Source organism: Thalassophryne amazonica, chromosome 3 (assembly GCF_902500255.1).
Source record: "Thalassophryne amazonica chromosome 3, fThaAma1.1, whole genome shotgun sequence".
Taxonomy (NCBI): domain Eukaryota; kingdom Metazoa; phylum Chordata; class Actinopteri; order Batrachoidiformes; family Batrachoididae; genus Thalassophryne; species Thalassophryne amazonica.
In genome coordinates this window covers 2,714,180-2,730,598 of record NC_047105.1, presented here as the reverse complement: position 1 = coordinate 2,730,598, position 16,419 = coordinate 2,714,180, and the positions used below count along the sequence as shown (strand labels likewise).

Sequence of the window (16,419 nt, the reverse complement as noted above, 5' to 3'; positions counted from 1 at the left end):
CCTGTAGGGTGAGGGCCCCCAAAGCATTCTCTGTCCATCATCTGGAAATGGAACATTATATTCCTCCCTTGTGTATATATTCTCATTTGGATGAGGGAGAAGGATAGATGTACCAATAATACAGTTCACACTGATCCATGCATTTTAGCAAGTTTAACTTAATACAGTCTAAATCTGATTCTGTCCAGCTGTCCCACTTACTCAGAGCTTATAATTTTCCACCCATTTAAATCAGTTTATGATTTTTCTCCTATGAGGGTGGGACTTATCTCCTGAAGGCACGTAGTTTCTCTCTGATATTTTTCTCTTGCTCCTCCCCTGTCTCCCTCTGTCCATGACCTCCCTCAGATTTGATTTCGTCCAGTTGCTGTCTCACATCTTTACGAAAGTTCTGTATCTCTTCCAAAACTTTTGCTAAGCTAGCCACATATGACTCGGCGTTAGCTTCTTCATCGCGTACCTGTGCAGGGGAGCTGCTTGCTGTATTTTGTCCGTTGTCAGACTCTGCAGCTGAGTTTTTCTTTTGTCCATCCTTTTTCCCCATCTTCGCCTCGTCAGCACTTTCTAGTATTTGTCGAAAATGTCCTATTTGGCTATGATATGAGGCGAGATTAATAATTCGTTGTGGAGACATCACCGGAACCCCCCAACTTGTAAAATTGAACCATTTTAAGTTTTTTTTTTTAGGTTGGTGGACTGGGTCCCTGCGTGATTTTTTTTTAATCCCTCTTTTTCTGTGATTCAGTAAATGCATTTCAGCTGGAGGTTGAACATGCAGCATCGCAGTCAGTTTTTTTAATTATTATTTTATTTGAGTTCCCGTGTTTGTGAAGCGTTGTGTGTTGGCCAAAAAAAGCAAAAATTAAAAAGTGAAACACTCAGTGCGAGTCTGAGCAAAACACAGAAGGAAGAGTGGACTTCTTCCAGAGACTGTCCGTGTGTCCAGGGCAGAGCTGAGCCGCTCACACCGGGCAGAGAGAGGCAGCCACCCGCCGCCACGCGAATAGTCACTCCCCACGTAGAACGGAGAGCAGGCAGCGGATGAAACACACTGCTTCTGCTTTAAATGTGCAGTCAGACTATTTCAGATGATCAGCGTGGAACATTTTTCTCTGAAAAAGCCTTTATTTCACTTTGTGTGTCACGTTGGAAAGCTGTAGCTGTTGTGCTAATTTTTATGAGCGCTTACACAGCTTATGCACATGCACAGTCTCACGAGCGCCACTAGCTTAGTTTATGACAAGCTAAAAGTGGACGCTCTTGTTTTGGCCGAACAACTGTCCAGTTTCTGGGTATTCTGTGTCAGTACGCGCCCACGGCCGACGTGCTTGATGAATTCCTGTGCCAAAAGTAGTTCCCAGATAATTGTGATATTTTCCTGTGAGATAATGAGTATATCTAATCTAAATCAATTCTAAAATTTACCAGTAATAAAATTATAAAGAGAACTGAAGTTTTAATAGTGGCCATAATAAATATTTAAGAAACTTAAAAGTTTATGAGCAACTTCACCTGTTATTGTTCAACCACATTGTAAACATTGACACAATGGAGTTTGATGCAGAAGAGTTCAGAAAGATATGACTGGAATGTTTTGATGACCATTTACAGTTGGAGATGAAAGACTTGGGTGTTAACTTGGTGTTAGTCAGAACAAGAAGCTGCACTGAAAGAGATCAATCTGGGTCAAAGAGACACATTCTGTGTGTTGTCGCTCCAGTGAGAGCGGCACCCTGAGCAGGATGTGCACATGCTCTAGTCTTCTTCTGTTTGTTTTTCTGAGCACATTACAGCGCCACACACAGGCCTGGCATATGTACTACAACATTAAACAAAGCTTTGAGGTGCAGAATTTGCCTCAAACATTTTTTGTAATTGAATTATTCAAGTTACTCAACCAATCGTTTCAGCCCTGTTGTATATGATGCTGTCTTACGGCAAACCGCATTGATCCGTTTGGAAACAGTCCATCAGTTTGATAAAGTGACATGCAGCTGAACTTCTGTTGTATTACAGCATCATGGTGACTGACATGTGACAGGAAGTAGGCAGGGAACCCTGTGATCATCTTCATGTGTCTCTGAGGACTCAACATGGACACTGTTATCATGTGGTAACCACCTCATTGTGTGTTTGTGCAGGACCTACATGAGGGTTAAAGACCGGATCCAGGCTGATAAAGACAAGGTAAATAGCACCCTGCTCAGCTCAGAGCAGGGTGACATGATTCTTATTGGCTGTTGTATTAGCTGAACTGCAACTACGTAAGATCATGAGGTTCATGAGAAAGAGTCCATTCAGGATAAGTCCACTTCATCCACCATCAGAGCTCTGGTATCCATCCAGGTTCACAGCTGGCTTCTTTTACACCCCTCGGGTTTTCAAATGCCCTCGGCTGTGGTCACATTTGAATTTGTGTTTTCTACACTCAGCACAGGCTCAAAACTATACATACGGCACACCTAATATTTGTTTTTTTGTTGCTGGCGGTCACCACTAATAAGCTTGGCAGAAGTTCTACTTATCAGTGTCAGCATGTTTTTTTCTGACAGTTGTATGTCAGAAGCTGATGTGTCCTGATGTCACATCCGATTCTGCATTGAGCAGCCCAGACAAAGGCTGCATTGCTGCTCCAAACTCTCTGCAGGTCTTCATTTTCCCACACAGAAATTAATCAGGAATTGATAAGGGATTGCTAATAATACAGTAACATGCTGTTGTCGTACGGTATGCATTTTCAAGAGTCCCTCCGTCCATGCCCAGTCGCCCAAAATGACAGCTATCACTTTTTACTGAGATACACAACACGTAACGCGTACATAAAACGTTGGCTCACTTAACTTCTGCTTTGTCGCCTGGCGCGCGCTGCTGTTCAAATTCAGCAGTGCGTCCTCATCAAGCTGGCTGCTTTAGCTGCTCATACTATTCATGAGAAAATCATCTGGAATATCCATATTGGAACCAAAACACACTTCTCACCTTTTCATCTTTTCCTCTGAGGACAGTTTGTTTTTTTTTCCCCTCTGCGGACAGTTCTTGGGCTGCGCGCTATGACGTCATTTGTTTATGCACAGCGGGCGGGTATAGCCAGATACCGTCAACATAAATCTATGATACTGGCCCAGCAACGCCCCGGTAAAGTGATAATAATGCAGAATATCCATCCCTGCGGGTGGAGGAGGACAGTCTTGTCCAAGGACATAGACGGGTAGCCTGACACACACACTTGCAGTCAAACCCAGGGTTACAGGTTGGTAGACCAACACTGAGTGACCCAGATTTTTTAAACGCAGTCAAAATGTTTTTGATGGGATTGAGGTCAGGATTTGTCCTGATTCCCAAAGCTTCATGTTAGCCTGCTTTAGCCACAACCAGCTTTGATGTGTGATGGAGGTTCTTGCTGTCTTTGATGTTGGTGGCTTTGCTAAAAAATTATGAGTAGATAAACATCAGCTTTTTTTTATCCCAAAGGAATTTTTTTTGCCAGACTACAGAAACAATAAACAATTAGTTAAATTCATTGTTACAGAAGTTGTTCGTATTAAATAGAAATCAAGCAATTTTTTTTTACAATAAGTACAACAAATTTATGCAAAATCACTGGAAGATATATTTCACAAGATGTTGACAGTATTGCACATAACTCTGAGTAACTGAATAACTCTGTTCATTACGTATTCATCCTGCAGAGTGTGGAGGAGTTATACGGTCTGACTGCCACAAGAAGGAAGGCCCTTCTGTGACGCTCTGGCAGGATGTCAGTGTGGTATGCAGGTAGTGCGAGGTGTTGTCCAGGATGCTGAGCAGTTTTCTCAACATCCTCCTCTCTGAAACCTCCACCACAGACTCCAGTTCTACCCCCAGGACAGAGCCGGCTCTCCTGATGAGCTTATTGAGTCTGTTCATGTCAGCTGCCTTAAGCCTGATGCTCCAGCACACTACAGGGTAGAAGATAATGCTGGAGACCACCGAGTGGAAAAACATCTGCAACTTATTTGTGCAGACAATGAAAGATCTGAGCTTCCTGATGAAGTACAGTCGGCTCTGACCTTTCTTAATCAAATCAAATCCATTTTATTTATATAGCACCAAATCACAACAGTTGCCCCAAGGCGCTTTATATTGTAAGGCAAGGCCATACAATAATTATGTAAAACCCCAACGGTCAAAACGACCCCCTGTGAGCAAGCACTTGGCTACAGTGGGAAGGAAAAACTCCCTTTTAACAGGAGGAAACCTCCAGCAGAACCAGGCTCAGGGAGGGGCAGTCTTCTGCTGGGACTGGTTGGGGCTGAGGGAGAGAACCAGGAAAAAGACATGCTGTGGAGGGGAGCAGAGATCAATCACTAATGAATAAATGCAGAGTGGTGCATACAGAGCAAAAAGAGAAAGAAACACTCAGTGCATCATGGGAACCCCCCAGCAGTCTACGTCTATAGCAGCATAACTAAGGGATGGTTCAGGGTCACCTGATCCAGCCCTAACTATAAGCTTTAGCAAAAAGGAAAGTTTTAAGCCTAATCTTAAAAGTAGAGAGGGTGTCTGTCTCCCTGATCTGAATTGGGAGCTGGTTCCACAGGAGAGGAGCCTGAAAGCTGAAGGCTCTGCCTCCCATTCTACTCTTACAAACCCTAGGAACTACAAGTAAGCCTGCAGTCTGAGAGCGAAGCGCTCTATTGGGGTGATACGGTACTACGAGGTCCCTAAGATAAGATGGAACCTGATTATTCAAAACCTTATAAGTAAGAAGAAGAATTTTAAATTCTATTCTAGAATTAACAGGGAGCCAATGAAGAGAGGCCAATATGGGTGAGATATGCTCTCTCCTTCTAGTCCCCGTCAGTACTCTAGCTGCAGCATTTTGAATTAACTGAAGGCTTTTTAGGGAACTTTTAGGACAACCTGATAATAATGAATTACAATAGTCCAGCCTAGAGGAAATAAATGCATGAATTAGTTTTTCAGCATCACTCTGAGACAAGACCTTTCTGATTTTAGAGATATTGCATAAATGCAAAAAAGCAGTCCTACATATTTGTTTAATATGCGCTTTGAATGACATATCCTTATCAAAAATGACTCCAAGATTTCTCACAGTATTACTCGAGGTCAGGGTAATGCCATCCAGTGTAAGGATCTGGTTAGACACCATGTTTCTAAGATTTGTGGGGCCAAGTACAATAACTTCAGTTTTATCTGAGTTTAAAAGCAGGAAATTAGAGGTCATCCATGTCTTTATGTCTGTAAGACAATCCTGCAGTTTAGCTAATTGGTGTGTGTCCTCTGGCTTCATGGAGAGATAAAGCTGGGTATCATCTGCGTAACAATGAAAATTTAAGCAATACCGTCTAATAATACTGCCTAAGGGAAGCATGTATAAAGTGAATAAAATTGGTCCTAGCACAGAACCTTGTGGAACTCCATAATTAACTTTAGTCTGTGAAGAAGATTCCCCATTTACATGAACAAATTGTAATCTATTAGACAAATATGATTCAAACCACCGCAGCGCAGTGCCTTTAATACCTATGGCATGCTCTAATCTCTGTAATAAAATTTTATGGTCAACAGTATCAAAAGCAGCACTGAGGTCTAACAGAACAAGCACAGAGATGAGTCCACTGTCCGAGGCCATAAGAAGATCATTTGTAACCTTCACTAATGCTGTTTCTGTACTATGATGAATTCTAAAACCTGACTGAAACTCTTCAAATAGACCATTCCTCTGCAGATGATCAGTTAGCTGTTTTACAACTACCCTTTCAAGAATTTTTGAGAGAAAAGGAAAGTTGGAGATTGGCCTATAATTAGCTAAGATAGCTGGGTCAAGTGATGGCTTTTTAAGTAATGGTTTAATTACTTCCACCTTAAAAGGCTGTGGTACATAGCCAACTAACAAAGATAGATTGATCATATTTAAGATCGAGGCATTAAATAATGGTAGGGCTTCCTTGAGCAGCCTGGTAGGAATGGGGTCTAATAAACATGTTGATGGTTTGGATGAAGTAACTAATGAAAATAACTCAGACAGAACAATTGGAGAGAAAGAGTCTAACCAAATACCGGCATCACTGAAAGCAGCCAAAGATAACGATACGTCTTTGGGATGGGTATGAGTAATTTTTTCTCTAATAGTTAAAATTTTGTTAGCAAAGAAAGTCATGAAGTCATTACTAGTTAAAGTTAATGGAATACTCAGCTCAATAGAGCTCTGACTCTTTGTCAGCCTGGCTACAGTGCTGAAAAGAAACCTGGGGTTGTTCTTATTTTCTTCAATTAGTGATGAGTAGAAAGATGTCCTAGCTTTACGGAGGGCTTTTTTATAGAGCAACAGACTCTTTTTCCAGGCTAAGTGAAGACCTTCTAAATTAGTGAGACGCCATTTCCTCTCCAACTTACGGGTTATCTGCTTTAAGCTACGAGTTTGTGAGTTATACCACGGAGTCAGGCACTTCTGATTTAAAGCTCTCTTTTTCAGAGGAGCTACAGCATCCAAAGTTGTCTTCAATGAGGATGTAAAACTATTGACGAGATACTCTATCTCACTTACAGAGTTTAGGTAGCTACTCTGCACTGTGTTGGTATATGGCATTAGAGAACATAAAGAAGGAATCATATCCTTAAACCTAGTTACAGCGCTTTCTGAAAGACTTCTAGTGTAATGAAACTTATTCCCCACTGCTGGGTAATCCATCAGAGTAAATGTAAATGTTATTAAGAAATGATCAGACAGAAGGGAGTTTTCAGGGAATACTGTTAAGTCTTCTATTTCCATACCATAAGTCAGAACAAGATCTAAGATATGATTAAAGTGGTGGGTGGACTCATTTACTTTTTGAGCAAAGCCAATAGAGTCTAATAATAGATTAAATGCAGTGTTGAGGCTGTCATTCTCAGCATCTGTGTGGATGTTAAAATCGCCCACTATAATTATCTTATCTGAGCTAAGCACTAAGTCAGACAAAAGGTCTGAAAATTCACAGAGAAACTCACAGTAACGACCAGGTGGACGATAGATAATAACAAATAAAACTGGTGTTTGGGACTTCCAATTTGGATGGACAAGACTAAGAGTCAAGCTTTCAAATGAATTAAAGCTATGTCTGGGTTTTTGATTAATTAATAAGCTGGAATGGAAGATTGCTGCTAATCCTCCGCCCCGGCCCGTGCTACGAGCATTCTGACAGTTAGTGTGACTCGGGGGTGTTGACTCATTTAAACTAACATATTCATCCTGCTGTAACCAGGTTTCTGTAAGGCAGAATAAATCAATATGTTGATCAATTATTATATCATTTACCAACAGGGACTTAGAAGAAAGAGACCTAATGTTTAATAGACCACATTTAACTGTTTTAGTCTGTGGTGCAGTTGAAGGTGCAATATTATTTTTTCTTTTTGAATTTTTATGCTTAAATAGATTTTTGCTGGTTATTGGTAGTCTGGGAGCAGGCACCGTCTCTACGGGGATGGGGTAATGAGGGGATGGCAGGGGGAGAGAAGCTGCAGAGAGGTGTGTAAGACTACAACTCTGCTTCCTGGTCCCAACCCTGGATAGTCATGGTTTGGAGGATTTAAGAAAATTGGCCAGATTTCTAGAAATGAGAGCTGCTCCATCCAAAGTGGGATGGATGCCGTCTCTCCTAACAAGACCAGGTTTTCCCCAGAAGCTTTGCCAATTATCTATGAAGCCCACCTCATTTTTTGGACACCACTCAGACAGCCAGCAATTCAAGGAGAACATGCGGCTAAACATGTCACTCCCGGTCCGATTGGGGAGGGGCCCAGAGAAAACTACAGAGTCCGACATTGTTTTTGCAAAGTTACACACCGATTTAATGTTAATTTTAGTGACCTCCGATTGGCGTAACCGGGTGTCATTACTGCCGACGTGAATTACAATCTTACCAAATTTACGCATAGCCTTAGCCAGCAGTTTCAAATTTCCTTCAATGTCGCCTGCTCTGGCCCCCGGAAGACAATTGACTATGGTTGCTGGTGTCGCTAACTTCACATTTCTCAAAACAGAGTCGCCAATAACCAGAGTTTGATCCTCGGCGGGTGTGTCGTCGAGTGGGGAAAAACGGTTAGAGATGTGAAAAGGTTGGCGGTGTACACGGGGCTTCTGTTTAGGGCTACGCTTCCTCCTCACAGTCACCCAGTCGGCCTGCTTTCCCGGCTGCTCGGGATCTGCCAGGGGGTAACTAACGGCGGCTAAGCTACCTTGGTCCGCACCGACTACAGGGGCCTGGCTAGCTGTAGAATTTTCCACGGTGCGGAGCCGAGTCTCCAATTCGCCCAGCCTGGCCTCCAAAGCTACGAATAAGCTACACTTATTACAAGTACCGTTACTGCTAAAGGAGGCCGAGGAATAACTAAACATTTCACACCCAGAGCAGAAAAGTGTGGGAGAGACAGGAGAAGCCGCCATGCTAAATCGGCTAAGAGCTAGTAGCTACGCTAAGCTAGCGGATTCCTAAAAACACGCAAAGTGAATAATGTGTAAATAATTTAGAGGTGATTCAGCAGAAGGAGTGCTTTAGTTAAGGCACGTAAAGATTACACTGGGAAACAAATCGTAATCTAGATAACTAGATCAATCTAACTGCGCAGATTAAACAGCTAACAGATACAGAAAAACACCGCTGTGCTCCGGAACAGGAAGTGATACAATACCGCAGTGAGAGCCAACCACCAGTAGAGGCAAGCCAATCCCTTCAGCACTCTGGGACTGAGGCCGTCAGGACCCCCGAGGTCCCGTAGGTGCCTCAGCACGAGCCTCTTCTGTGTCTCCAGTAGTCCTCCCTTTTCATTATTACATCCACTTTGAGCAATGCACCAGTCTCATCTGACCATGAAGGTTTTCTTGAGAAGGTTTCTCCTTCATCTGCAACATCATCTGCAAACATTAGTTGAGCTAGTAGGTGTCCTTTTGTGGATCAGGAGCGTCTTTCTTGGACAGTATTCTCTCAGTCCATGGATGTGTCTGTCTGTGTGTGTTACATGGTAATTCATAAATGTGGCTTTGGAATTGCTGATGGGTCGCTATAGTAACTCTGTGTGTGTGTGCGTGTGTGTGTGTGTAGGTTTTGGTGGTGAACCCGGTGTTTTTTAAGTATGTTCATGAGCATTGGACCGAGCATCATGGCCGTTATCCGTCCACCGGCATGCTGGCCATCATCTTCGCTCTGCACACCTGTGACCAGGTAGGAGGGGGTGGAGTCTGTGTTTGACACAATATCTTTATTTACACAAGTCACAGTTGATCATTTTCCATCAGTCTTTTTTATTAGTTTGATTTCATCATTGCTTGACAGCAGATTGATCGTTTGCCTGCAGGTTGTTTGTTTGATGATAGATTGTCTGTTGTCTCATGGTAAATCTGCTGTCAGAATAATTGTTTGATGGCAGATTAATTGTTGTGGTGCAAACCAGAAAACACAGTTTAGGACCCAAACTGCAGAGAGCCAGTAAAGAGAGATATGTGAATAACAATTTAGTGTGCAGCAATGAGTCAATGTGCATATTAAACAAATATGTAGGACTGCTTTTTTGCATTTGCGCAATATCTCTAAAATTAGAAAGGTCTTGTCTCAGAGTGATGCTGAAAAACTAATTCATGCATTTATTTCCTCTAGGCTGGACTATTGTAATTCATTATTATCAGGTTGTCCTAAAAGTTCCCTGAAAAGCCTTCAGTTAATTCAGAATGCTGCAGCTAGAGTACTGACAGGGACTAGAAGGAGAGAGCATATCTCACCCATATTGGCCTCTCTTCATTGGCTTCCTGTTAATTCCAGAATAGAATTTAAAATTCTTCTCCTTACTTATAAGGTTTTGAATAATCAGGTCCCATCTTATCTTAGGGACCTCATAGTACCATATCACCCCAATAGAGCGCTTCACTCTCAGACTGCAGGCTTACTTGTAGTTCCTAGGGTTTGTAAGAGTAGAATGGGAGGCAGAGCCTTCAGCTTTCAGGCTCCTCTCCTGTGGAACCAGCTCCCAATTCAGATCAGGGAGACAGACACCCTCTCTACTTTTAAGATTAGGCTTAAAACTTTCCTTTTTGCTAAAGTTTATAGTTAGGGCTGGATCAGGTGACCCTGAACCATCCCTTAGTTATGCTGCTATAGACTTAGACTGCTGGGGGGTTCCCATGATGCACTGTTTCTTTCTCTTTTTGCTCTGTATGCACCATTCTGCATTTAATCATTAGTGATCGATCTCTGCTCCCCTCCACAGCATGTCTTTTTCTTGGTTCTCTCCCTCAGCCCCAACCAGTCCCAGCAGAAGACTGCCCCTCCCTGAGCCTGGTTCTGCTGGAGGTTTCTTCCTGTTAAAAGGGAGTTTTTTCTTCCCAGTGTCACCAAGTGCTTGCTCACAGGGGGTCGTTTTGACCGTTGGGGTTTTTCTGTAATTATTGTATGGCTTTTGCCTTACAATATAAAGCACCTTGGGGCAACTGTTTGTTGTGATTTGGCGCTATATAAATAAAATTGATTTGATTTGATTTGATTTTAAATGGTAAATTTACAAATCTGTGGAGTGAAGTCCTGGAAGGGAGCGACACCAACTGGACCAAAAAGCCACGCCAGATAGTTCCTGGAACAGAGGGCTTAATACAAGAGACGTGGAGCACTGGATGTATCGGAAGGGAGTTTGGAAGCTTGAGCTTGAGACACAGGGATGATTATCTTAGCCACCTGAAAAGGTCCCAAAAATGTAGGTGCCAGCTTTTGTGAGTCCACCTGGAGAGGTGCATCCTTGGCCGAGAGCTGTCCTTCCTGGCCAGGCAGGTACCGCAGGGTCGGGGTTCAGTGCTGGTCTGCATGGCGAGTTGTCCAATCCCTCATCTGCAGTAGGGGGGAATGAGCAGTCCTCCACACCCACTGACACCGATGTAGGTGGTCTTGAACAGAGGGAACGGACAGTTCATCCTCTTGAGAGGGAAACGGAGTCGGCTGATACCCCAGAAAACACATAAATGTAGTCATACCGTCACTGAGCAAATCTGCGAGTTGTGGGCGTATTCCACCCACGGCAAATGAAGACACCAGGTGGGAGGATGTGATGCACATCAAATTATTTGTCTGATGGCAGATTAATCGTTTGATGGTAGATTAATTGTTTGACAGCAGATTTGTTTGACAGTAGAATATTTCCCTGACGGCAGATTAATCATCTAACTGCAGATTAATCATCTGATGGCAGATTAATTGTTTGACTGCAGATTTTTTTTTCTGACGGCAGGTTTTTAAATTGCTCAACAGCAGATTAATTGTTTGATATCAGATTAATTGCTCAACAGCAGATTAATCATTTGACATCAGATTATTTTTTTGACAGCAGATTATTTGTTTGACATCAGATTAATCGTTTCACAGCAGATTAATCGTTTGACAGCAGATTAATTGTTTGACATCAGATTCATCGTTTGACTGCAGATTAATTGTTTGACATCAGATTAATTGTTTGACTGCTGATTATTTGTTTGACATCAGATTCATCGTTTGACTGCAGATTAATTGTTTGACATCAGATTAATTGTTTGACTGCAGATTGTTTGACATCAGATTAATTGTTTGACATTAGATTATTTGTTTGACATCAGATTAATCATTTGACAGCAGATTGTTTGACATCAGACTAATCGTTTGACTGCAGATTAATTGTTTGACATCAGAGTAATCGTTTGACTGCAGATTAATTGTTTGACAGCAGATTAATCTTTGACATAAAATTCATCGTTTGACTGCAGATTATTTGTTTGACATAAGATTAATCATTTGACTGCAGATTAATTGTTTGACAGCGGATTATTTGTTTGACATCAGATTGTTTGTTTGACATCAGATTATTTGTTTGACATCATATTAATCATTTGCCTGCAGATTAATTGTTTGACAGCAGATTAATCGTTTGACAGCGGATTATTTGTTTGACATCAGATTAATCGTTTGACTGCAGATTATTTGTTTGACATCAGATTCATCGTTTGACTGCAGATTAATTGTTTGACATCACATTAATTGTTTGACTGCAGATTATTTGTTTGACATCACATTAATCATTTGACTGCAGATTATTTGTTTGACATCAGATTAATGATTTGACTGCAAATTAATCGTTTGACATCACATTATTTGTTTGATAGCAGATTGTTGGTTTGACATCAGATTATTTGTTTGACATCAGATTAATCATTTGCCTGCAGATTAATTGTTTGACAGCAGATTAATCGTTTGACAGCGGATTATTTGTTTGACATCCACACAGATGCTGAGAATGACAGCCTCAACACTGCATTTAATCTATTATTAGACTCTATTGGCTTTGCTCAAAAAGTAAATGAGTCCACCCACCACTTTAATCATATCTTAGATCTTGTTCTGACTTATGGTATGGAAATAGAAGACTTAACAGTATTCCCTGAAAACTCCCTTCTGTCTGATCATTTCTTAATAACATTTACATTTACTCTGATGGACTACCCAGCAGTGGGGAATAAGTTTCATTACACTAGAAGTCTTTCAGAAAGCGCTGTAACTAGGTTTAAGGATATGATTCCTTCTTTATGTTCTCTAATGCCATATACCAACACAGTGCAGAGTAGCTACCTAAACTCTGTAAGGGAGATAGAGTATCTCGTCAATAGTTTTACATCCTCATTGAGCACAACTTTGGATGCTGTAGCTCCTCTGAAAAAGTGAGCCTTAAATCAGACGTGCCTGACTCCGTGGTATAACTCACAAACTCGTAGCTTAAAGCAGATAACCCGTAAGTTGGAGAGGAAATGGCGTCTCACTAATTTAGAAGATCTTCACTTAGCCTGGAAAAAGAGTCTGTTGCTCTATAAAAAAGCCCTCCGTAAAGCTAGGACATCTTTCTACTCATCACTAATTGAAGAAAATAAGAACAACCCCAGGTTTCTTTTCAGCACTGTAGCCAGGCTGACAAAGAGTCAGAGCTCTATTGAGCTGAATATTCCATTAACTTTAACTAGTAATGACTTCATGACTTTCTTTGCTAACAAAATTTTAACTATTAGAGAAAAAATTACTCATAACCATCCCAAAGACGTATCGTTATCTTTGGCTGCTTTCAGTGATGCCGGTATTTGGTTAGACTCTTTCTCTCCGATTGTTCTGTCTGAGTTATTTTCATTAGTTACTTCATCCAAACCATCAACATGTTTATTAGACCCCATTCCTACCAGGCTGCTCAAGGAAGCCCTACCATTATTTAATGCTTCGATCTTAAATATGATCAATCTATCTTTGTTAGTTGGCTATGTACCACAGGCTTTTAAGGTGGCAGTAATTAAACCATTACTTAAAAAGCCATCACTTGACCCAGCTATCTTAGCTAATTATAGGCCAATCTCCAACCTTCCTTTTCTCTCAAAAATTCTTGAAAGGGTAGTTGTAAAACAGCTAACTGATCATCTGCAGAGGAATGGTCTATTTGAAGAGTTTCAGTCAGGTTTTAGAATTCATCATAGTACAGAAACAGCATTAGTGAAGGTTACAAATGATCTTCTTATGGCCTCGGACAGTGGACTCATCTCTGTGCTTGTTCTGTTAGACCTCAGTGCTGCTTTTGATACTGTTGACCATAAAATTTTATTACAGAGATTAGAGCATGCCATAGGTATTAAAGGCACTGCGCTGCGGTGGTTTGAATCATATTTGTCTAATAGATTACAATTTGTTCATGTAAATGGGGAATCTTCTTCACAGACTAAAGTTAATTATGGAGTTCCACAAGGTTCTGTGCTAGGACCAATTTTATTCACTTTATACATGCTTCCCTTAGGCAGTATTATTAGACGGTATTGCTTACATTTTCATTGTTACGCAGATGATACCCAGCTTTATCTATCCATGAAGCCAGAGGACACACACCAATTAGCTAAACTGCAGGATTGTCTTACAGACATAAAGACATGGATGACCTCTAATTTCCTGCTTTTAAACTCAGATAAATCTGAAGTTATTGTACTTGGCCCCACAAATCTTAGAAACATGGTGTCTAACCAGATCCTTACTCTGGATGGCATTACCCTGACCTCTAGTAATACTGTGAGAAATCTTGGAGTCATTTTTGATCAGGATATGTCATTCAAAGCGCATATTAAACAAATATGTAGGACTGCTTTTTTGCATTTACGCAATATCTCTAAAATCAGAAAAGTCTTGTCTCAGAGTGATGCTGAAAAACTAATTCATGCATTTATTTCCTCTAGGCTGGACTATTGTAATTCATTATTATCAGGTTGTCCTAAAAGTTCCCTAAAAAGCCTTCAGTTAATTCAAAATGCTGCAGCTAGAGTACTGACGGGGACTAGAAGGAGAGAGCATATCTCACCCATATTGGCCTCTCTTCATTGGCTTCCTGTTAATTCTAGAATAGAATTTAAAATTCTTCTTCTTACTTATAAGGTTTTGAATAATCAGGTCCCATCTTATCTTAGGGACCTCGTAGTACCATATCACCCCAATAGAGCACTTCGCTCTCAGACTGCAGGCTTACTTGTAGTTCCTAGGGTTTGTAAGAGTAGAATGGGAGGCAGAGCCTTCAGCTTTCAGGCTCCTCTCCTGTGGAACCAGCTCCCAATTCAGATCAGGGAGACAGACACCCTCTCTACTTTTAAGATTAGGCTTAAAACTTTCCTTTTTGCTAAAGCTTATAGTTAGGGCTGGATCAGGTGACCCTAAACCATCCCTTAGTTATGCTGCTATAGACGTAGACTGCTGGGGGGTTCCCATGATGCACTGTTTCTTTCTCTTTTTGCTCTGTATGCACCACTCTGCATTTAATCATTAGTGATCGATCTCTGCTCCCCTCCACAGCATGTCTTTTTCCTGGTTCTCTCCCTCAGCCCCAACCAGTCCCAGCAGAAGACTGCCCCTCCCTGAGCCTGGTTCTGCTGGAGGTTTCTTCCTGTTAAAAGGGAGTTTTTCCTTCCCACTGTAGCCAAGTGCTTGCTCACAGGGGGTCGTTTTGACCGTTGGGGTTTTACATAATTATTGTATGGCCTTGCCTTACAATATAAAGCGCCTTGGGGCAACTGTTTGTTGTGATTTGGCGCTATATAAAAAAATTGGAAAATTGGAATTGGACATCAGATTAATCGTTTGACATCAGATTAATCGTTTGACTGCAGATTATTTGTTTGACATCAGATTATTTGTTTGACATCAGATTAATTGTTTGACATCAGATTCATCGTTTGACTGCAGATTAATTGTTTGACATCACATTAATTGTTTGACTGCAGATTATTTGTTTGACATCAGATTAATCGTTTGACTGCAGATTGTTTGTTTGACATCAGATTAATGATTTGACTGCAGATTAATCGTTTGACAGCAGATTATTTGTTTGACAGCAGATTGTTTGTTTGACATCAGATTCCAAGCATGAAGTCAGAGGAATTGTCTGTAGACCTCCGAGACAGGATTGTCTGGAGGCACAAATCTGGGGAAGGGAACAGAAACATTTCTGCTGCTTTGAAGGTCCCAATGAGCATTAATTGTTTGACATCAGATTATTTGTTTGACATCAGATTAATCGTTTGACTGCATATTATTTGTTTGACTGCAGATTAATTTTTTGACATCAGATTAATTGTTTGACTGCAGATTATTTGTTTGACATCAGATTAATTGTTTGACTGCAGATTAATTGTTTGACATCAGATTCATCGTTTGTCAGCGGATTATTTGTTTGACATGAGATTATTTGTTTGACATCAGATTAATCGTTTGACAGCAGATTAATTGTTTGACAGCAGATTATTTGTTTGACATCAGATTATTTGTTTGACATCAGATTATTTGTTTGACATCAGATTAATCATTTGACAGCAGATTATTTGTTTGACATCAGATTAATCATTTGACAGCAGATTATTTGTTTGACATCAGATTCCAAGCATGAAGTCAGAGGAATTGTCTGTAGACCTCCGAGACAGGATTGTCTGGAGGCACAAATCTGGGGAAGGGAACTGAAACATTTCTGCTGCTTTGAAGGTTCCAATGAGCATTAATTGTTTGACAGCAGATTATTTGTTTGACATCAGATTAATGATTTGACTGCAGATTAATCGTTTGATAGCAGATTATTTGTTTGACATCAGATTATTTGTTTGACAGCAGATTTTGTTTGACATCAGATTAATCGTTTGACTGCAGATTATTTGTTTGACATCAGATTAATGATTTGACTGCAGATTAATCGTTTGACAGCAGATTATTTGTTTGACAGCAGATTCATCTTTTGACAGCAGATTAATTGTTTGACATCAGATTCATCGTTTGACTGCAGATTAATTGTTTGACAGCAGATTAATCGTTTGACAGCAGATTATTTGTTTGACATCAGATTATTTGTTTGACATCAGATTGTTTGTTT

The 16,419-nt window shown here is 40.8% G+C and overlaps 1 protein-coding gene across 3 annotated transcripts in view; it reads left to right on the top strand.

Annotated features, from left to right (window-relative positions):
• Positions 1-16,419, top strand: part of st3gal8 (ST3 beta-galactoside alpha-2,3-sialyltransferase 8) — a 99,254-nt gene that overhangs the window by 73,503 nt on the left and 9,332 nt on the right. For 2 of the 3 annotated variants that reach the window (XR_004559010.1, XM_034164555.1), the window contains exons 7-8: positions 2,142-2,187; positions 9,087-9,206. Coding sequence is in view for 1 of the 3 variants with exons in the window: in XM_034164555.1 (XP_034020446.1) it covers positions 2,142-2,187; positions 9,087-9,206 (166 nt within the window). In the remaining 2 variants the exon portion in view is untranslated. Of the gene's footprint in view, positions 1-2,141; positions 2,188-9,086; positions 9,293-9,411; positions 9,474-16,419 lie in introns of those variants that run through there. The other variant, XR_004559011.1, reaches the window with a different exon arrangement.